The sequence below is a fragment of the Oryzias latipes genome, chromosome 7, assembly GCF_053564925.1.
Source record: "Oryzias latipes strain Hd-rR chromosome 7, Olatipes_Hd-rR_3.1".
Classification (NCBI taxonomy): Eukaryota; Metazoa; Chordata; class Actinopteri; order Beloniformes; family Adrianichthyidae; genus Oryzias; species Oryzias latipes.
The window spans coordinates 26,371,302-26,392,804 of record NC_136243.1 but is presented as its reverse complement, the minus strand read 5'-3'; the positions used below and the strand labels follow the sequence as shown (position 1 = coordinate 26,392,804).

Below are 21,503 nucleotides of genomic sequence, written 5' to 3'. Positions count from 1 at the left end.
GAACATTATAATTTGAAAAATTATTTTTAGTTTGACTTTAACTTTATTTTATCTAACGGGGAAATTCACTCTTCATGGCAGCTCAAAGAAAAACATAAGTGAGTACATAAGTAGATAAACTATTGTTCAAATTTGTGTTTGAATCATGCAAAGCAAGAACTCGTGCAAAATGGAGAGATGTCCTTCTGTTTTTGGAATTGGATGGATAAACATTTTAAAGGAGTTATCACTGTAAAAGAAATTAGGCTACAGTTATAAAGTGAAATAATTAGGCAACAATAGTGATATTTAACTATGAATTAGTAAATATGTATTCATGTATTCGTGTATGTGTTTATACATATGTGTGTTTGTGTATTTGGTAAAGTATTTTGGTAAAACTGCTACATTTGTAGAACCAAATAAACTTAAAATTTAATTTATTGGTCTATCAGATGAGATTATGATATTAACATTACTGGAAACAGGAAGTTTCATCAGGATGTTCACAGTGATAACAGTCACAGGGTAATGTCCCTTTGCTTCACAAGGTAAGTGCTTTTGTGTTTCTTTTTCTGGTCTGCCGTTGAGACAATGATGCCAGAGGCAAAGGCACTCACCCACAACCAGCTCACGAACGTCCTTCCAGTGGAGCTCGCTGCCCTTCTCGTGGATAAGAGTGACTGTGATTCTCCGCTGGATCCCCTGCAGCACAAAACGCCACATTAGCATTACAGCAAAAACAGCTGCAGTGTTCTTTAAATGCTCTGTGCGCCAACAGAGTTAAGAGAATAGTGAGCGGAAAGCGTGGGAGGGGTGGCCAGTACCTGGTGCAGCAGAAAGGTGCCGTGACAGGGAAGTCCTCCAGTGTGATCCACGATAGCTGGGATGTACCTGTGGATGAATCCCTTTGAATAAACTCACAGTACTTTATGAGAAAATCACAAATAAATACAACCACTACAGATAAGACATGGAAGTGTTTATTTAGTATTTTTGGGTTAATAAAAGCCTGATTGGGATTTCGCCTTCATATTGAAGAACTCACATCTGAGTTTGACCTCTTTGAATGAGTGAAGATAAGATGCAAGACTTACTCTCCAGTAGGCTCCAGTTCACTGATCTCAAACCAGACGAGCAGGTCGTACTTGCTGACACAGTGACCCAGGTTGGACTTGGTGATGGTGTTAAGTTTAGTTGCTGGTACTGACAGAATTAACACACGAGAAATCAGTTTGTCAATTTAGAATGTATCCACATTTCAGAGAAGATGAACGAAAGCAAGAAACAGATATTACTGACGCTAGTTTGAGGGCTAAACGGAGAATGGATGAGGTGTGAGTCAGCTAAAACTAGGAATCTATGACTCAGCTTTAATCAAATCTGGGGCTAACAGAGTAGAAATGGAATTTTTTCAAGGAACTGTTCAATGCCAAACCAGAATTGTTCTCCTGCTGAACCCAGATGTGTTCTGATTTGCTTGGAGGGTAGTGTTTTCCTCTGAGATGCTTGAAGATCAAATCTAATGTATAAGTAGCAACTAAATGCATACATTTAGCCTTGTGAAATTGGATCATATGTAGTGTAAGTGATCTCCCTGAAATCAAACTCATTTTGGCTTTAGATTCTGCATAGGTAGCTCATCCACCTGGAAGTGTAAAGTCTGGCCTGCTTCTGAGCAAAAAGGGGAGGGTTGGACCGAGCTGACGGGAGCAAAACAGGTCTGCAGCGAGGTGCACTGCAGAGATCTGCTGTGCGACTGCCTGCGGTAACAGAGCACCACAGGAGCAAAGCGCTAGGCTATCCACTATAGCACAGGTACATCTAATGCCTGCCCGCTCAGCTATGACAAGCCCCTCTCTGTACCAACCATGGTGCCTGGGCACAGTTAGCACAAAGTCGCTGAGCGTAGGGAGGAACGGGAAGTGGGACGGACGGTCAGCCTCGTCCTCCAGACTGGCAACAGCAGAAGAGGCGAGAGCGTTGGCGTGCTCAGACAGCGTGTCCAGCACTTGACCGTTCACATAACCACTCACAAGGTATCGGATCAACTCAATCTTACGAGTGTGGTCTAGGTTAGCATCGCGATGCAAACAGAAAAACAGATGAGAGACAACGTGTAAGAAAAGGAATTAAGGAAAGTGGCGGACAGATAAATACGGTGAAATAATCACACAAAGAAATGGAGATGACCGAGCACACAACTGTGTTGCTCAAGGACTAAATGTCTGACCTGGTTTAGACAAAGGCATGGGAATAGGGTAGTATTTCCTCGACTGTGTTGGAGGACTGTTGGGAAAAAAAGAAAGACACTTAGTGCAAAAAGTAGCGCAATAAGCGCAATATGAACAGCAAACAATTATTAAAAAAACAAAAACCTGACACACACAATTGTCGTACTTGAACTAACAAACCTGATCAGATCCTGGCCATGAATATGCAGTGGATGCTGCTGGTAGTGTCCAAACACCTCAAAGACGATGGGTTTGCTCTTGATGTACTCAATGAAAGACTCTGTGACCTCCACTGAAATCTGCTCCATCAACGGCAAAAGGAGACGTCAGTCTTCGACAAATATAGACTCGAGTCTCTACAGTTGTGTGTGTGTGTATGTGTGTGTATGTGTGTGTGGGTGTGTGTGTGTGTGCACTTACATTCTGGACGTGGTAAAAGCCCAGGGGAGATCCTTTCCCTGCATTCTTCAGAGGCTCAGTAGAAAAAGCCTCATCATGGCGATGAAGGAAACTGGGGAGAAAACGTGAAAGCATGTTGGTCTGATGTCTTCACATTTTCAGTAAGTAAACTAAAATTAGGCTCAAAACATTTAATCATAACTTAATTAGGTTAGGTAAGGAAGGGAACAAAACTGCTAAAAAATACATATTTTATATTCTCAAAAGACTATAGTAAAATATTTTAGAAAAATTCCAATGTTAGAAGAACGCATGGTGGTGTAGTGGGTAGCATTGTTTCCTCACTGTGAGAAGGCCCTGGTTTGAAACCCAGCAGGGACCTTTCTGTGTGGAGTTTGCATGCACCCCCTGTGGTTTTCCCGGGACACCCCGGTTACCTCCCATAGTCCAAAAACATTCTTCATATAATGATTGGTTATTCTAAATTGTCCCAAGGTTTGAAAGTGAGTGGCCCTGCCATGTCAGTAGGGATAGGCTCCAGTAACCCATTGAGCCCAAAAGGGATAAAGTGGGTTTAAAAAATGATTGGATGTACAATAAGAGTCCGTGTTTTGAAGCCCTTTATGCCTGACTTTTTCTCTCCAATTGGTGTTGAAAACTCACCATGTTCAATTTTGTTATAAAAACAACCAGAATACTCCACTCAGAAATATTCCTTACTGCAAAAAACAATAGTGCGTCACACTCATCACATATCCACACGGTTGCTGTGGCCTGACCATTACCGTAAACTGGAAGTGTGCGACATAACCACCGTGTTGACCTAAATCGGACTGTGGTGGATGTGTGTAAGGATCGTGAACTCACTTGAACTGGCAGAAGATGTCTGCATACTCAGGCGGGACCCCACTGGCCTGGAGAACGGTAACACGGAAGGTAAAGATGCTGCCCACCTCCAGCTGGCCTGCCAGACCTTCACTGGGGCAAAGCTTGGCATCTGTAACGTTTCCCAATTTAAGATCTGGAAAAAAAGTCACAGGAGAAAGTCAGTGTGAGGTGTGACCATCTAAGAAAATGATTGTAAGCTTTTTCACAGTTGTTGTTCCATTTTTTGAAACTTTTGATTGTGGAAAGGATTCTTTAATTACTTATTCTTTAATAGAACAAAACTGGGTCACAAAGACCTAATTTCCATCACAAAGTATCCTAAGTTCCAACAGGAACATCTGCCAAGTGTATTTCCCAATGGGCTAAGGGGTTCAAACTGGAAGTGGAAGGTTCTAGCAGTCGCACCCATCTCGTTTATCCTGTTAAGCTCCTCCAAGGGTGTGATGACCTCTGAACTCTGACCCTGACCCTCCACAATGCGCAGCTCTTCCTGGGACATTCCGGAGCGGGTCATAACCATGGAGGGAAAATCATTCTGATTGGATGGGAAAAAGAAGCAATTAGCATACAGCTGGTGGAGAAGAATGAAATACACAGCTTATGTATTTTAAAGTAACTGCAGAAAAACTTAAAAGCAAAACATAACTATACGTCTATGGGAAAATTAGATAAAAACAGAAATATCACACATCAAAGTTGTTTTTATAAGATTCTGGGCTTACCTTTTTGAAGTACTCATCATCAAAAGAAATCTTGGCGGTTCCCGACTGCCTTACTCCTGACCCGTAGTCTGGAGCTTCCTCATCAGCTACAAAGAGACAAACCATCCTGTTGTCAGACTCTGTTTTTGTCAGAACCCTTAAGAAGTTGTCAGAGTAGCTCCAAAGAGATGCAGGGGAAAAAAAAGATTTAAGGGAATCTACTTTCTCTTCAAGAGCCCTTAAGCATTTGGTTGTGTTGTTTTTCTGAGGAAATTAAAACAGCCCAGGAACCTACTCTTTCAGTCGCAGTAAAGGAAAACATATCAACATCAACACCACTCAAATTAAATCAGAATAAAATCCTACCAGTTGCTTTAATTCATTATTTTTCTCAACTCAAATTTTCTTCTCACCAGAGATGGCCTGGACTCCGACACGCAAGAAACCTCGCACATCGCCCTTCTCGGTCACTATGGCAACACGGTGAATCAGTGGTACAGGGTACAGCAGGTTGCTCAGGTACACAAAAGCTCTGAGTAAAAAAAAGAGAAGGGAGAGCTGAGAGCCTGAATGTGGTGCAGTGCAACACTAAGAACCAGCAACCGGTCCCAGAACAAAACATAGAACTGCTGGGTTCTCTGCTGTGCTTGACTGAGCCGGTATGAAGATGCGTTTGTACCTGTAACTTAGTCATCAAGTAAAAACACATTTTCATGGTTTAGTACATATTTATGAATACAAAATATATATAAAGGCAAGCAAAAAATAAAAAAATAACAAAAGATACAACACCAAAGATGCTTTAGGGCACAAAAAAGCATGTCATGATGCATCCAGCTGTAAATCTGTAGACTTCTTTGCTGCATTGTGCAATAGAGAATAAGGTTCTAATTCACATCCTTACTGTTTGTGTGATGAGAGTTGACTAAAATTTTATTGCTCACTTTCAGAGCAGCTTCCTCTATCGGCCCTCCATTCCTGTGCTGGAGGAGCAGAGCCCAGAACAAAGGGCAGCTTTCAATCTGCAAACCTTCTGAAGTCAATGTGACACAGGTAAAGGGAGCTCCAGCTGCTGCAGACTCTGTCCAGATGGAGGCCCGTATCTTATTAGCAAAAAACTGAATTAATTAATAACCTATTCTAATAGCAATGCAAAGTCTCCATCATTTGCATCTGTGCTTGATTTCTGACACTGCTGAGGCATCTGCTTAAATCTGAAACACATCCAGAAGAGGGAGGATTACCAGCAGCTGTCACATGCAGGTGGTGGATGGAAAAACTACAAAACATTTTAACAAAACTGTTAAAACAAAAGTTAACAACAAAACAAAAAGCTTTGGATCGTAAAAACAAATAAAAAACAAAAAAAAAATGACATGTATTTATGCAGTTAGCATTCAGCACAGACAATACATTTTTTCACACAAGGATGGTAGTTAGAGCAGTCAGCACTGCAATGAGGGCGGAGGAGTAGATGAAGAAAAACACAGGACTTTTCAGAGGTCAGGAAGTTAGTTTAAATTAGAAGTAGCTCATAAAAAGTTGAAATATTTAATTACACATGTGACTAATGAAAATGAAATGCAGCCCTTTAAGATTTATCCCTGACAGCTCCAAATGCCTCACCAACTCTCTGTCATTTAGTTGCACAGAGAAGCGTGATCATATTTCAGCGTGGGATTTGTCAGGTGTTTCAAAAATAGCTTCACATTAGTATTACTCCAGGCTGTCATTAATTTCTGTTTTCTTGATACACATAAGCCCAACCAGCCCAATTATAGTGTTCCTGTCCCCGTGCGGAGGATGAGGACACAGACGCGCCCGTCACCAACCTTCCCACCAATATGAACCAGGGGGAGCGGTCGTAAAACGGGTCCTGGCCGTCGCTGAAGATGTCCGAACCCTCCTCGGTGCCGGCGTCCGAGCTGGTGTCATCCACGAACGCCTCATCGTCCATATAGTCGGACATCTCGCTCTGGCGCTCGTCTGCCAGCTCGGTGATCTCGGAGTCGGTGGTGGAGAAGGTGGGCGAGGGCGTGCGGTCCGGCAGGTGCTCGTTCACACAGCCGTGGAAAATTGGGGAGCTGAGGGTGGGGTTGGCGGATTGAACAAAGGCGGCAAGATCCAAGGAAAGGTAACAGTGGAGCAACAGAGCAGTTAAAAACAAACCACTGTCAGACGGAATATTTCATTATGGAACTATTTTCTCACAACTTGTCCCTCCAAAAACAACTTTCTTTGTGGTAAACTAATAAAAGCGGGATAACAATAGTAAAAAAGCAAGACTGGATCCTTCAGCCATACTTACAAGCAATCCTTCAACATATTAAAGCAAAACTATTTTAAGAGCTGCTGTAAATGCGGTGGAAGGATTATTTCACAGAGCAGGAATTAGACTAATACCAGGTGTCACAACAGTTTAAAGAAATGTGAGCATTTTGAACCAAAATGAAACGCCCCTTTAATGGATTAACATGCAAATCTTCTCACGCATGCTGAGAAGAAGAAAGAGGATCAAATGCAACACGCTGCAAATTCACGCCATTCCTTAAACCCTTCAGGTTCCTCATAAGATTTAAGTGAATAAAAGAAAAATAACATGAGAGTGACAGAAGAATCATAAAAAAATGTTTAAAAACTCAACATGGGATGAAAACAAAAATACAGGATTTTTTATGTGATGCCAAGACCAATAAAACACAATCAAATTTACACAAATGACAAAACAGAAAAAATAAACACAAAAAACATGTGGACTAACATGAGACTAATAATGAACAGTGAAAATGGATTTTTTTTAAAGTACAACATTTTTTTATACCTGTCATCCAAAAAAGAAACCCTTTCAGACACAAACAGCATTCAGTCTGCACGTTCAGTTTAAGTGACAACCAAAGTGTTTTTACAAACCTGCCTACGAGCTTGAACCAGTGGAAGCGATCATAGAAGGGGTCACTTCCTGTCAGAGTGCCCTCCCCATCGTCCTGATGAGTGGAAGCCATTTCTCCAGCTCGATCATACATCTCTCTCATCTGCTCCAGCCTCTGCCTGCAAATGACGGCACCGTGCACTCAGTGTTAATGGAAGGAGGAGAAAACACAGCTCACCTAATGGCTGAAGGAAAGTGACGCTTCTCAACTGAGATCTTGATTTGTGTTTTGTTATTTTTGTTTTCTTTGTACTAAAGGGAACATATGCAACAAAAACTAGAGGAACACTGAATATAAAACACAAAATTATAAGTTTCTCTTTGGGTAGCCTCCATGTAATATCAACAATCTTTTTAAACAGCATTTTTTTCATCTGCTCCCGATTCACAACAATTTGGAACAAAAGAAATACTCAGAAATGCAATTTGAAGCTTAATTTTCTTTATACATTTCCTCAATATTCAGGAAAATACCACGAGAACATGCTAAAAATACAAAAAACACCATTTGTAATCTGAGTGAGTCTTTAAAACCAAAATAAGGAAGTATCTAAAAAGGAAAAGTAACTACCGTATTCTCCGGACTATAAGTCGCTCTGGACTATAAGTCGCACCAGCCCAAAAATGCATTATAAAGTAGAAAAAAACACAGATAAGTCGCACTGGACTATATGTCGCATTTTGACGGGAAATTTATTTGACAAAATCTGAGACCAAGATATAATAACTTGCACAACCTCATATGACACAATCATAGCAGAATGTTTATCTCATAATTTCACAGTAATTTTTTCTCATATTTATTTATTCCTTTCATAAAGCATCATTGGCCAACTAATACTCTGTTTTCATCCTGTATTTGTAGAAACAGTTGTCATTTTTATTGCATTTCTGAATCTATGAAATCATTGGAAAATAGAATATTATGTTGTTAGCCTTCAAGATCTTACTGTAAAAAAAGTTTGCTGATTCTCTGAGTCACTTAACATACTCTTAACACTTAACATACCTCATACATCAAATTGACCCAGAAACATCATCTCTGTTCCCCACAAATGAACATAACAGGAGGGTTAACAATGTATTTATTTCAATTTATTTCTAATATAAGTCGCTGCGGAGTATAAGTCGCACCCCTTGCCAAACTATGAAAAAAAGGGCGACTTATAGTCCGGAAAATACGGTAATCTAAGTGTAGAAGGTTCGCATGTAGCTGTGGTGTGAGCATTACTTCAGTTTTTCGAGGGACCAGTAGTGCGTGGCTCCGTTCTTGAGGTCCTGAACCTCAACAGCCACCACTGTACGGGGGAACGGTCTGACTTCACGCTCTTTCTCCGGCTCTGGGGGCAGCAGCTCAGGTGGCAACGGAGAGTAAAGTGTGTCTGTCAGCAAAACAAACTGGAACTGTACCTAAGGGGGGAAAAAACAAGAGTGGGATTTTTAAGAGCCAACTAAAATAACACCCAATTTAAAAAAGCATTTAATCGACAGAGGCTTTCGACCATCATCAGACGGAGAAGAAAACCAACACGATGAACAAATTCAGACCAACTACAGAGATGACATTTCTCTGAAAGTATTAGTTCCTTAAATTATAGAAAGAAATGCAGCAAAGCAGATTTTCATTTGTACCCAATTCCATTCGTCTTTGTGACAACAAATCAATAACTCACTGCTGGATGACATAAAACCCCGGCTTGTGCACCGCTAAGACTATTAAGTGGGATTTTAGCTTCCTAACTTTCCATTTATAGTGTTCTCTCGCTATAACGCTCTTCGCCTTTTGCAGTCATGCAGACGGTTTGCAGTGCAAAACTGCACCGCAAACAGTCTGCACTGATCTGCATCCTGATTGGCTTTTGACCCTGTCAATCAATCACCTCCACATCCCATCTACTGTACACGATGCATTCAAACTGACAAAACTAAATCAGATCTTAACCTATCGCATGTTATTTTTAGAACATAACTCCTGCAATAAATGAGGTAAAAATAAACTAAAAGAAACAGCTAATAGAATGATTTGCATGAGTAAATTCTCTTTTTTAGTTTCAGAAGTTTCACAGGGACACATAGAGAGGGTACATGTTTAGATTTTTACCAGTATAACAATATATTAGGAGGATGTTTTCCCAACATTCCTTGTGATCCTTGTTCTCCCTTCCCTGAAGACATTATCATGAGATAAATGTGACATCCTACGTCACAGCCTAACACACATGACCCGGCTGAAACATTACTGTGATGGGAGATTCTCTACGCAGCAAAGTGATTATCCAAAAAGAAGAAAGGGGCGTTACCATCCTCAATGGTCTCTTGTTATTAATGTTTGAGGAATAATCCACGCTCAACTCAATCTACAAATCTACCCTTTGGCCTTTTGGATAATCGAGTCTTTTGTATTAAAGAGAACATCTGACACTGTGATAAGATTATTGAGTTATATTATGAAAAGAAGAAACATTTCTGCAGCTCCTGGATTCCAATTTAAAAATGTCTATTAGTCTGCCCCTTTTCAAATCCCAGCTGTCCTTGTAGCTTCAAACTAACACAGTTAAGCAGAACTAGGTGGTCAGCAGTGAACAGGGCAGAGACCTTCACAGGCCAACATGAACAGAGGCTATCAGGCTTGGAGTGGCCTGTCCCTGAAATCCTTTCAATGTAGCATTCAGTTTATTATGAAAAATGCAGTAGATATGGGAAAAACATGTGAAGGAAGCAACACATTATTTAAATAATGTATCATGTAATACATAAAAGACCCTTGATCATTTTTTATGTTGTGCATGGAACAAGCAATAGAATGATAAGGTGGGTGTGTGCTCTATAATATAATACACAACACTGTACATGTTCCCTTTGAGTTTTTAACATTTTTCCCTACTTTATTTATTTTAACAAACTCAATAAGGTTTTTGACAGGGGTGTAGTTATTAATCAATTTGTTTTCCTAAGATCCAACCAAATAGATCCTTCTGAGGCAAGTTGTTAATTGAATCGGTCTATACCATTATAAAAGAAATTCAAATTGAAATAAGTTTTATATATATATATATATATATATATATATATATATATATATATATATATATATATATATAGGAAAATACCATTTGGATTGAGGTACGGTTTATTGTACTATAACGTAAAAAATGACCAAGTGCATCACAGCGGACAATGTGATGGCAGCAAAAAATGATCAAGCATCATTCCAGTCCAGTGTGTGGAAACACTTTGAATTTTGCAAAGACATGTGACCGTACAGTGTGGTAGAATGTTCTAATAATGGATTATTTTGATGTGGAAAAGCAACAGTGGTCTGAGCTTTATGAAACTAAGTTTTGAATGGATTTATCATTATTTCTTGTTTACTTGTTTGTACACATATTTAATCTACGCCTGATTATCTTGCAATAAATATAAGGAATCTGGAAACCTTCCCCTGCACTGTTCAGTACCCAGATATTTATCTCTGAGTCACACTGGTTGAATTTTTGGCTGAAGATGTACCGGATCGATTCTAGAATCTGATTGTTCAAAATAAACCGATATCGACTGTGTATCGTACCTTCAACCAAAAATTATGATACGAATTGAATGGTTGTTAAATTAAAACGTTGCACCCCTAGTTCTTGATTTTATCATTTGATGGTGAACCTGCCGGTGACGACTGTTTGACTCTCCCAGCCCCATCGTCATCCTGCTTACTTTCTTCTTCAGTTCCACACTAATGGCGTTGGCTTCCTTCAGGTAAACGGCGTTCCCCCACAGTTGGTCACGCAGGGAGGTGAACTGGTGATACCTCCACTTCCTGAAGGCCCACTGAGCCAGCTCAAACTCATGCTGAGTCCACGGTACTGCGAGGAAGCAGCAGGGGGATATGAAGCACACGTTCAACTCCACACAACACAAACAAACTGGTGATAAAGGAGCAAAGCATGTTTTTAATCAACAGATCAGCAGTTTCTAAAATAAGTAAAGCGATACTCAGCAACAACTCAAGCTTCAAGAACAGTTCTTATCTTCTGTCTTGCAAGAAAAATAATCTCATCAAAACATTTTTCAATAGCAAAATTATCTTAATTTGAGAATACAAATCCTACAGACAGAATAATTTTAAATAGGAATTTTTGGTGGGAGAATTTTTCTTACCCGACTTGCAGATTTTTTCGCTGATCTAAAGAAATTTGCCAAAGGAGTCAGAATTTCTGACTAATTTCTTAGGGGCCTGTTTTGCAGTGTATATATTAAAGTTTTTTGTGAGGCTCTTAAGTATTTTAACAGAGTATTTTTTAGTATTTATGCAGGCAGTACTTCTGGAACAGGCAAACATGATGCAACTTTAAGGCTGGATAAATAATTACAAAATAATATAAATAAAGCAAATAAATAAGCATGTGGTTATATGTCCACAGAGGACTACAAAGTTAGCTTTATGTAAGGATGATTAATGCTTTTTTTTTTAAACCAGTGACATATTTTGTAATGAGTCAGCAACTATTTAAGGATAATTAAAAATAAAATTATAAAACAGACATTTTAAGGCAACTAATACAGATGTGACATACTGGTAAGTTATAAGGAATGAGATAAAGCAATATTAATGCAACTCAATAGCCTTCAATGGCCAATTAGTACTTCTTAAAAAAATGATTTTACTTTGAAAGGTTACAAATAAAAATCCTATACGCACATCCCAGTAGTTTAGACTCTGGATACAAAACATGGAAGAAAAAAAAGCACTTTATGATGTTTAGATCCTTTTTTGTCTATCAAAGTGCAATTTGTGGAGTAAATCTTAAAGGATCTTTCAATAATACACACCTTCCTCCTCCTCTTCCTCCTCCAACTCTTCTTCATCGGGGGTCTCTGCCACCAAAGAGCGAGTCTCTACCTGTTTCTGAAGTTCCTGCAGTTTGCTCTCGTAAACCTGGACACCAACAAACAGGAGAACATGGAGAGCTGTCCATCAGCCACAACAAAAGAAAGCAGCAGAGGAAGAGGAAGAACATCATCTTCCTCCAGATGAACCAGAGTTCTTAAGCCAAGATGACGCGCTCCATTCTGAAATTATCCACTGCCGACAAATAAGAGCTGAACTGATCTTAAAACGAAATGTGTCAACAAAATTTATAGTGAAAAACATTTGAAATGCATGAAGCAAAATGACTCAATTCTTAGTTTGTTATTTTTACAATTATAAATACGTATTTATATATTGTGCATTAAAGCTCAAAAAGCTGTAATTGTGCAAAAGACTTACTGAAAAATCTAAATTACTCATTAAATCAAATACAAACTGTCCCAGTTTAACAGAATTCCTTTAAAAATGGAAGTCATAGCAACCATAAATAACAATGACATTGTTTTTCGAAAGAACATCCCATAGAAATGGCTGCAGAGGAAGAAGAAAGCTGCTGGTAGAAGCTGAGTCAACTGTAATCCAATGAGGGGCGCCATCATCATCATCCTCATCAGAGAGAGATGGGCTGTGGTCCCGATGACCTCATCCTGTTTGTTCAGTCTTTTGAGAAGACAATGCAGCCGTTCATCCGGGCCTGACCCCCTCCCTGATGAAATCCTAGCAGCAGCCCATCACCCAAAGTTCCCATTGTTCTCAACTTACAACAGTGAAAACAACAAAAAGTCTTTCTAGATTCAGATCATGGATACAAATATTAGATTTATTTAAAAAAAAAAAAAGACCATTAAATAGTGATTAATTGTAATGGAGGATTAGCTATAGCCTCACAAATGCAACCACTTCCTCCAGTGCTAGTCAGCATACGATTAGCACTGGTCTGCTTTAATAGTGGGTAGAAAAATAAATCCATATTTTTTTTAAATAATCCAAGATTAACTGCAGATAAAAATTAGGTTTTCTTACATATAGAGACTCCAATAAAAATGTAACTTCATTAGCTTTTAATACTTTATTCTCATTTCATCCAGAGAAAAAGATAAAAAATAAAACACTCTTTTTGTATTGCATATCTGCACATGAAGCAATTTTATTACAGTATTGTGGTTTTTAAAGTAAACCTCCAGCAACACATAAATGCGTCATTTTTGTTTGAACTTAATCTAGAAAGGTGTTTTAACCAAAATAATAAAACTGCAACACAACTTTTGTACACAGTCACAATGAGGCACTTGTGTATTTTGAAGAAGCAGTCATTCGTGCAACACTCAGATGATAGAATGAGGTCTGTCTGAAGGAAGAAGGGTTATAATGACATCAGTTGACGTTGCATGGTTATATTGAACTGGTTGCAATGAACCAGAGCAAATTTTTTAACAGATCGATTAAGGCTGAAAACTAAGCCACGGCATGCAAAGATAGTCAAAGTCGCACAAAGATTTCTATAGTAAATGAATTATACAGTCCATATAGTCTTTACAGGTTTTAGACAGCTGAATGTCTCTGCTTTGATAGAACATACATGAAGGCCATCAGATAGTTATGAAACATCTTAAAGTTTCAAATATAGCAATGAAAAGAGGATAGGCAGCTCTGCAGCAAACACTAATGCATCAGCTAAAGCTACATCCACTTAGGTTGTGCAAGTTTGAGGAGTTTGCAAAAATAAAACAGTACTAAAAACCCCTAACTTGTTATGGATATTTCTCCTGAATAACAATGAAGCAAACATTTCAAGTTTTTGTCTGCCTTCCAACATTTTTAAGGCCAGACTTTGGAAACCATGACGACGCTCAGTGGGCTTCCAATTGAAACATGGTGAACTCTGTGTTTACTCATTGAACCACGAAGTTAAAACTTTTAAGACTGGATTCAATCAATAGGACCAAATGATGAGTTTGGTTGTGTGTGTGTGTGTGTGTGTGTGTGTGGGTGGGGGGTGGGGGGGTCTATTTACTGTAAAACTCTCATGATGATTTAAGATCATTTTTGTCATAGTGAAGGACGCAAAGGCAACAAAACAAGATTTCAGAGGCGCTAAAAACAAAAGTGGAATCAAGTATTGAGTAGATTAGTGTGCTTCCCTGGTAGGTTTGACAGCTTAGACATGACTTGAGTGCAAAATACTGTAGTACATGTGGTTAACAGTTACATCGTTGAAACAAATCTAAACATTTACAAAAGGACAGGCCAAATTATCAACTAAACTAGAAAGCAACTTGTTAATATTTAAAATGAAAGAACAATTGCATGTTAATAAGTAAATGTTAGTCTTAGTGAGTTGTGAAGTTTCACTAAACACAGCTAAAACCTGAGCAAATACTGTATAAAGTTTAAAAAAAAACTGCAAAAAAATGAACAGTTAGTGCATTTGAAGGCACCTTTTTTGAATACCACTTACCAATATCTTGGTGTGTTTAAAAGACATACAGTTAACGGTTGCATTGAGTTATTCAAATCCAGGTTTGACATGTTTGATTGCTAATCAAAGCCGGTAACTTTGGACAGAAGACATTCCCGAGGTACAACACAGGGTACAGGTTTCGCAAGAGGGTTATTTTCCCATTCTAACATTCAGTTCGATGGCATTCAGAGGGAAATGAAGCCTGTTTTCTGTTCCTCCCTCAGAAACAACAGACATCCTGCATATGTCATGTGATCATGGTCTAACAGCTAAAAACATTCCTCACATACAAACACTATAATGGCAGAAAAAAACGATCTAAATATCAGCAAGCACAACCAAACTATTTTTGGAAAATCACACTAATGAGTTGTCACACAAGCTGAGAAAAGAACAGTCATCACATCTGCAAAAATACTTTTCAGAAATCTCTTTAACAAGCATCTTGGAGTGATTTAAACAATAACACAAAATGCAGAAAGAAAGAAAAAACATGACAAATATGACGATGATGGAAGAATGTCTTTTTTTTTTAAACAGCACAAACAATACTTGAGCAATGTTCTGATGTAAAGGTCCGTCAGTTTTGTTGTTGTGATCTGTAATGCGTTTGCCTACATAAGCGTTAAAAAAAATTAAAAGTAAAAGCAGTTTGTGCGTCCACATGTCAGACTGCAGTCTCTCTGCTGGCTTTCAGATTAGGTGCAGATAACTGCCTGCGCATTCGTGGGGGGACGTGAAAGTTGACTGGAGGGTTAGCTTGGTCAGAGTGATAGTAATGCTGATAGCCATTGAAGCTGCCATCTGTATAGGCCATGCCATTATAGTGGCATGGTGGTTGTTGGTAAGGGGGTGGGGGGGTTGCCAGCTGGTTGTGGTGGTAGCGAGGCTGGTAGAAAGCTTGGGAATGCCTCCTGTTGTTGTCAGGCTGCTGAAGCGACTCCATGGAGCCAGTGGGGCGTTGTCTGTGGTTAAAGGAGTTGCTGCGACCTCGCTCGTGCTGGTGCTGATTGTTTCTATAGTGATACCTGTGGCCCTGGTTTGGATCCTGCTCAAAGTCTCTGACCTTGTGGTGAACTGAGGGGCTGGACAGAGGAGGCGTCATGTGGACAACTGTAGCAGCCATCTTGTCTTCATGCTGCACTACTTCTTCAGCCTGGCTTTCGCCCTCTTCTTCCTGAACAGTTTCTTTGGGAACCTTTAGCTCTATGACCTGCTCATCAGTTATTATGATGTGAGTTCCTGGACTCCATGAGTTGCGATGCTTGGGGTTACTTTTGAAGGGGAACCGTAGCTTACGATCTTCTGGAGGTATAAAGCGGTGCGGTCCGGTATGCCGCCGGAGCTGCTTGGAGATCTCTTGTTGCTGTAGATTTTTGAGGCGAACTTGTTCCTGGCGCATCCAACGCATATGACCTCTTCTTAGCGCGGCGTCATCTCCCGTCATCTGGCCCGTCGGGGAATCCATTTCCTCTCCAACAGGCTTTTCAGCCACAGGAGGTTTGCCTTCACATGGGCTTGGAGTTCTGGTGGCACAAGTCGAAGCTTCTACGCCAGGAAGCTTTTCTTGACCTTCTGGAGTGATGAGCGGAAGGACCTTCTCCATTTTCACCATCTTGTTCCTGAGAGCCCGGATCTCCTCATCCTTCATATTGTTCTGTTTCTTCACCTCATGGAGGATGTCTTCAAGTTTATCGATGTGTACTTTTAATTCATCCATGACAGCCCCGCCAGGTCGAGAGCCGTTGGTCAGGACATCCTCAATGCGTTCATCACCAACTCCAACAGTGTCCCAAACATCCCGGGCCACTGCCCTCCACGAGTCCCTCTCGTTGGGGTCTTTCTTGTTGTAGCTAGCACAAAGCTCCTTCATCTTCACAATAGCTAGGGCCTCAATTTCCTGCCGTGTGTGGCGGAAATCATTAAGTGCTACTTCATAGCATATTTCTTTGACTGCTTGGATCTTCAAGTCAGAGATGGTCACCCACTTGGAGTCCTTGGTGATGCGACGGCGCTGAGGAATCTGATACATTTTAACCGGCTCTCTTCTTTTCCCACTGCTGGGTAATCCACACTTTTTTACTATGGTTTGCAGCTTGCTTGGAGGTAGCTTTTCCCTCAGGGAAGTGATCAGTCTCCAGCTCTCTTCACAAGACCTCTTATCTGAGTCATCCCCACTATCAGAGTCTCCATCCTTGAGGAAACAACAAAGGACACAAACCAGATGGTTCGCCAAAAAAAAAAAGGAGAAATTACAATGGGAAATCAGGAGGAGGATGAAAGGATGGTTTGAAAAAAAAAATGAATGAATAAAATGTCAAATATGCAACATTGGAACTAAAACTGCGAGTCAATTCTAAGTTCAATTGAGTTTTCACTCACGTTTGGATTTTGCATACATCGTTACTGTTAAGGATGTATGGCATCATGCAGTTAAATGTCCACAAGAAATAAATGGCAGCAAACTAAGAAAAAACGGCAAACAGTGGCTTCATTGACGTTCTTTTCAGTTTTCTTTTACTCAACCTTTTAATCGAAATGTCAAAACTCAGATGAAATGATGATATTGTTCCTAATGTTGCATATTGATAGTAAAGTAAAAAAGTAAAGCATGTCTGTCATGATTAGAAATGAATTACCCAAAGATGACAGTCTCTGAATGGAGCAATTATTGGTCTTTTTGCAGTTTTCCTCTTCTTAATTGAAAATTTTGCGATTCGCTAGCTGGATCCCAAACATGCTACAGTGACATGCATGTGGGACGGCTTTGTAGCTTTTCCATCCATTTCTTCCCCCAAAGCTTTTAGTGGTTTGTCATTAGTGGGTGAGTTAGAAGACATTCTTGCAGTTGGTCAGAAAGCCAGTAGAGAGAAAAGGCAGAAGTGAGTGTAAATGTTAATCCACTACAAAAAGGTGTTAGTTGGAGAGGGGGGGGGGGGGGGGGGGGGGATGCAGTTTCTCATTTTTTTTGTGGTCGGCATACATTACAGATCACAATCAGTATGTATAGATGTTCAGCTGTTGTGTATCGTATTATGGGCTAAAATGGGTTTTGTCTGAAAAACTCTAGCTTGTGGTTCAGCACACGAGAACAGCAGAACATGAGACGGTTATGTATTTCATCCATTCAACTGTGAGCAGTGGGGATTGTTGTGGTGCCATGCCCTCAGTGTGAAGCAGAAATGCCAAGTAGGGCCAGCAAAGAAAGAAGTCAATGAGAAACCACATTGTAGCTATCCATCAAAAAACTACAGCAGGATTTTTTTTGTTTTGTTATCACAATGCATTGGACAAGTCAGCAACTGCATTGAAGAAATGAAACTCAAGACAAAACAAGAGAGCAGGAAAACTAGAGAGAAAAGCTAATTCAAGCAAATTAACAGCCACTTCAGAGTTCACCAGCTCAAGACCACAACTTAGTCCAAAAACCACTGAATGAGTTAAAAACATGCTATTAACATGAACCGTGCAAAAAGCAGCAGTTTGTTTTGAAGTGGAGGCATGTGGCGTTCTTTGAAGCAGTTCCAACTAAATCAGGATTTATGATTTAGAATTTATCTAATTTGTTTGAACTTTGCTGTTTTGCAAGGTTCAGTTCCACCACAGGAAATAGGAGAAAAAGAGACTAGAAGGACGTGCAAAGAGGAAAGCTTTACTCTAACTATCACTCAGTCAGACTGTCTCAGAAGATAACACATCTGTTAAACTCAAGAAGTTAAAGCTCATTTGTCTCAAACCAGAAAAACGTCCATGCGAGGAATTCAGACATGCGCTACGAGTAAAAGTGTGATTACCTCTCTCACACACAAACACACACAAATGTAAAGCTCAGAGTGAGATTTAGTACTAAATTTAAATGAACCAGATAAAAACTTTCTAACTATAGCTACAGAAAACTGTGCTTTAGCTTTAATGTCCTCTTAGATTAAATGGTGCTCCAAATCACAAGCTAGCTGATCACCTTACAAGCTTTTTCACATTATCATCTTTAAAAACACATCTCTTGTTAGCCCATTAAACTTATCTCTTCACCTAAAACAATGACAATAACAACATTTCCCATAAGTTCAAAGTTCATCCCAATAGATTCAAGTTTCGTTAAACTCACCAGTCGCTGTTGTTCCAGTAGCTGGTCTGCCTCTTCCTTCTCCTTTTTGTACAGTATTTCCATCTCAGTGAGTCTGCAAAGGTGAGTCATGCGACTGTTGAACTCATTTAACAATCATCTCATCATTACGCATTAACGCAACCACACAACTGTTAGTGGATTCCTAAGACATTGACGTCCATTCGTTAGAATGCGATAAACTCAAATGTTTCCGGACCTTTTCTCCATTTCCTGCTTCATGTCGATGCCCTGTTTCTCCAGCAGCTCTCTCTGAGCAAACGTCCAATCCACAGGCTCCACGGGGGTTTCAGCAGACGGAGTTTTCTCCCGTTCGGCTCGGGCCTGCTCCGGGTGGTTAAACCGGAACACGTGGTTCTTTCCCATTATGATACGGTTGCCTGAACATAGGTGGAACACAAGTGTCTCAGGACAGGAAGGATGCAAATCAACCTGTAAAAGCTTTATTATTCAAAAACTGAACGACTCTTTGGTAAAACAACTGGTAAGAGCTCAACTTTTAAAACCATGAGAGCAGATCAATAAACAAAAGCTTCAGAGATCTATATAAAAAAAAAAAGATCCATACCTGAACGGAGTTGAATTGCATCCTCAACCCGCTTGCCATTGACATACGTCTCTGATCCCTCACAGGGCACCAGCATGACAATAACTTTGGCACATAAAAATAAACAAAAAAAGAAGTAATTGGTCATTTAAAAAAAAAAAATCTACATTTAATGTTTGTCTATAAAGAACAAATATTTCCTTTATTTTGTGCTTTCACCACCAATTAAACTTAATAATTCAAATCAAAATTCAACTGATTCAAGATCTTCTAAATTGCCAAAAGAAATACATCCTGAAAATAAGGCCTCACCATCCCCGTTTGCATTCCTTTCACTGCGAAAGATGCAGTGCTCTTCCTTGATGTGAGCTCCGCTCAAAACAATGTCTTGTCTTCTCTCGGCATCAGCTTGGCCCACTCTGAAAAAACACAGAGGCCATTTCTCAAAAGACTGAACACTTCCTTGTCACCAAATTGTTGGATGTTTTGTCAAACAGTCATAAACAAGAGTAAAATCAAACCATTGAAATAAAGGCTTCTGAGTCGACACAACGAAAAAGACACTGAGCGTCTTGACATATGAAGAAGTACAGATGGAACAGAAATGTTTGGACACATTTTTTAGGATTACAGGTTTACCGTTACCTTGTTATCCCATCTTTGATGTAATAGAGCAGACACTCGGACATGAGAGGATCCTCGTTCAGGTTCACCAAGTGGGGAGTCTGCAAAAAACACGTTAGGTAAAAGATCTCTGAAGCATTTTTTCCTTAAGTATTTCAAAAATTCAGAAATCCAACAAAGCCACTTAGTGTAACTAATCTAGTTTTATAGCAAACACAACTATTCTCTTGTTAAAAGAACATCTTACACACTTGGGTACAAAGAAAAAAATTCAGGAAATTTTAAAATCACATATCACTTGACAACTACAAACTATTGTTGTAGCTATTTATTTATTCAACCAACCGACCTTTTTGGGGGAAAACACCCCATTAAAGTCTGTATAGAGATCGCAATGCTTCTGAGTGAAATGCTAACCCACAGAAAAGAGAGTGAAAGAAGAAGGGAAAACAAAGTCAATGAATGACACAGGAAAAAAGGAATAAAACTGCAAATATATTAAATAATAATGCGAATATGCAGCGAATAATGAAGCAGTGAATTAAAAGTTCACTCGCATGAATAAGAAAAACCAGGTTTTACAGAAATACACAATTTTCTGATGTTTTTGGGCTAACAAAAAATATATATATATATTAATTACCAAGTGCTAAGTAGTTTAAACAAAGAGCAAAAACCAAATCCTAACAGTGTAGATAAATTCTAATGACTTGGTAAAGTAAAGTAAAGCTTTTCCGTTACACATCACTGATGAAATTATTGACTCCTTACAGAAACAGTGATTCAGCTGATCAAATGTTTAGGGGATTTTGCGTTTTCTTTCTGGAGATTAACTGCTTTGCTTTTTCCAGAAACTGCCCCCAATGTCATGCGCTGTTGTTCCACTCAGGCTGTGTACACATAACTAAATACTAATCTGTGAAACCTCAACCTTCCACATGACTGCAAAGCCTTTTTTTTGACAACCACATACAAACATTTGTGTTCATGTCTCAAGTTAAAGGTAGGGGGATCACTGGTCACAGCACTGAGGATCTAGAAAGCCGTACACAAATAAAAAATCATTTCTATTCTAGATTTAATCTGTACTGCTAAAATGTAGATCACTGGGTTTATTCTAGTTTCTTCCTCTAGTTGCCAAATAAACAAACCTTCTTAGCAGAAAGACAATCAAACTGCTCATCAAATGGACCATCGTGGCTAAGCTGAGTATGTGAAGAATAGACACATAGAACACGAAGACACGTATGACGGTAACATGAGAAAGGAGAAGCGACAACACTCAGAAGGAAAACATGAAAAACTGGACCGTGATTGACATAAATCTCTACGCCAGACTCATATAAAACATAGTTCTATCTGAATAGGGTTTGAATGTAACCTCTGTTCTCTCTTTTTTCAAGCAACCCTACCTTCTTAGGAGAGAAAACTCCCAAAGTGCCTCCATCTTCACGGATTGCAACACCCATCTCTGCAAGCAAAGCCTCCCTGTAAAACACAATAAGGGTAAATGACATTTTACTTAAAAGAATACTTTACATGGAACAATATACTCATTTTTTGCCCCAAATCTGAAAGATAAAAAAGAGCAAAAAAATATCAGATTTTTTTAAATGAATATTTTTAGCAAAAAAAGGCATCAGATCATTTTTAGCACATTTATATGCATCTATATATATATATATCTGCCGTTGAAAATCTATTCAAATAAGGATGATCAGTAAAAATAGTCAAAAGTAAACATTTTAAAG

General features: G+C 39.3%; 1 protein-coding gene across 19 annotated transcripts in view; it reads right to left on the bottom strand.

The window, feature by feature from the left end:
- Positions 1 to 21,503, bottom strand: part of kif1b (kinesin family member 1B) — a 53,492-nt gene that overhangs the window by 8,771 nt on the left and 23,218 nt on the right. For 9 of the 19 annotated variants that reach the window (XM_078950736.1, XM_020704558.3, XM_078950742.1 and 6 more), the window contains 22 exons: positions 21,165 to 21,240; positions 19,774 to 19,853; positions 19,441 to 19,547; positions 19,150 to 19,233; positions 18,781 to 18,961; positions 18,564 to 18,636; positions 11,955 to 12,060; positions 11,824 to 11,841; positions 10,839 to 10,987; positions 8,362 to 8,540; positions 7,112 to 7,249; positions 6,034 to 6,285; positions 4,615 to 4,733; positions 4,223 to 4,308; positions 3,906 to 4,035; positions 3,480 to 3,633; positions 2,634 to 2,724; positions 2,394 to 2,512; positions 2,213 to 2,268; positions 1,077 to 1,185; positions 807 to 873; positions 600 to 684 (listed from right to left, as the gene is read on the bottom strand). In XM_078950736.1, the coding sequence (XP_078806862.1) occupies positions 600 to 684; positions 807 to 873; positions 1,077 to 1,185; positions 2,213 to 2,268; positions 2,394 to 2,512; positions 2,634 to 2,724; positions 3,480 to 3,633; positions 3,906 to 4,035; positions 4,223 to 4,308; positions 4,615 to 4,733; positions 6,034 to 6,285; positions 7,112 to 7,249; positions 8,362 to 8,540; positions 10,839 to 10,987; positions 11,824 to 11,841; positions 11,955 to 12,060; positions 18,564 to 18,636; positions 18,781 to 18,961; positions 19,150 to 19,233; positions 19,441 to 19,547; positions 19,774 to 19,853; positions 21,165 to 21,240 (2,459 nt within the window). The remainder of the gene's footprint in view (positions 1 to 599; positions 685 to 806; positions 874 to 1,076; positions 1,186 to 2,212; positions 2,269 to 2,393; positions 2,513 to 2,633; positions 2,725 to 3,479; positions 3,634 to 3,905; positions 4,036 to 4,222; positions 4,309 to 4,614; positions 4,734 to 6,033; positions 6,286 to 7,111; positions 7,250 to 8,361; positions 8,541 to 10,838; positions 10,988 to 11,823; positions 11,842 to 11,954; positions 12,061 to 18,563; positions 18,637 to 18,780; positions 18,962 to 19,149; positions 19,234 to 19,440; positions 19,548 to 19,773; positions 19,854 to 21,164; positions 21,241 to 21,503) is intronic. The other 10 variants (XM_078950737.1, XM_078950743.1, XM_078950741.1 and 7 more) reach the window with 3 other exon arrangements.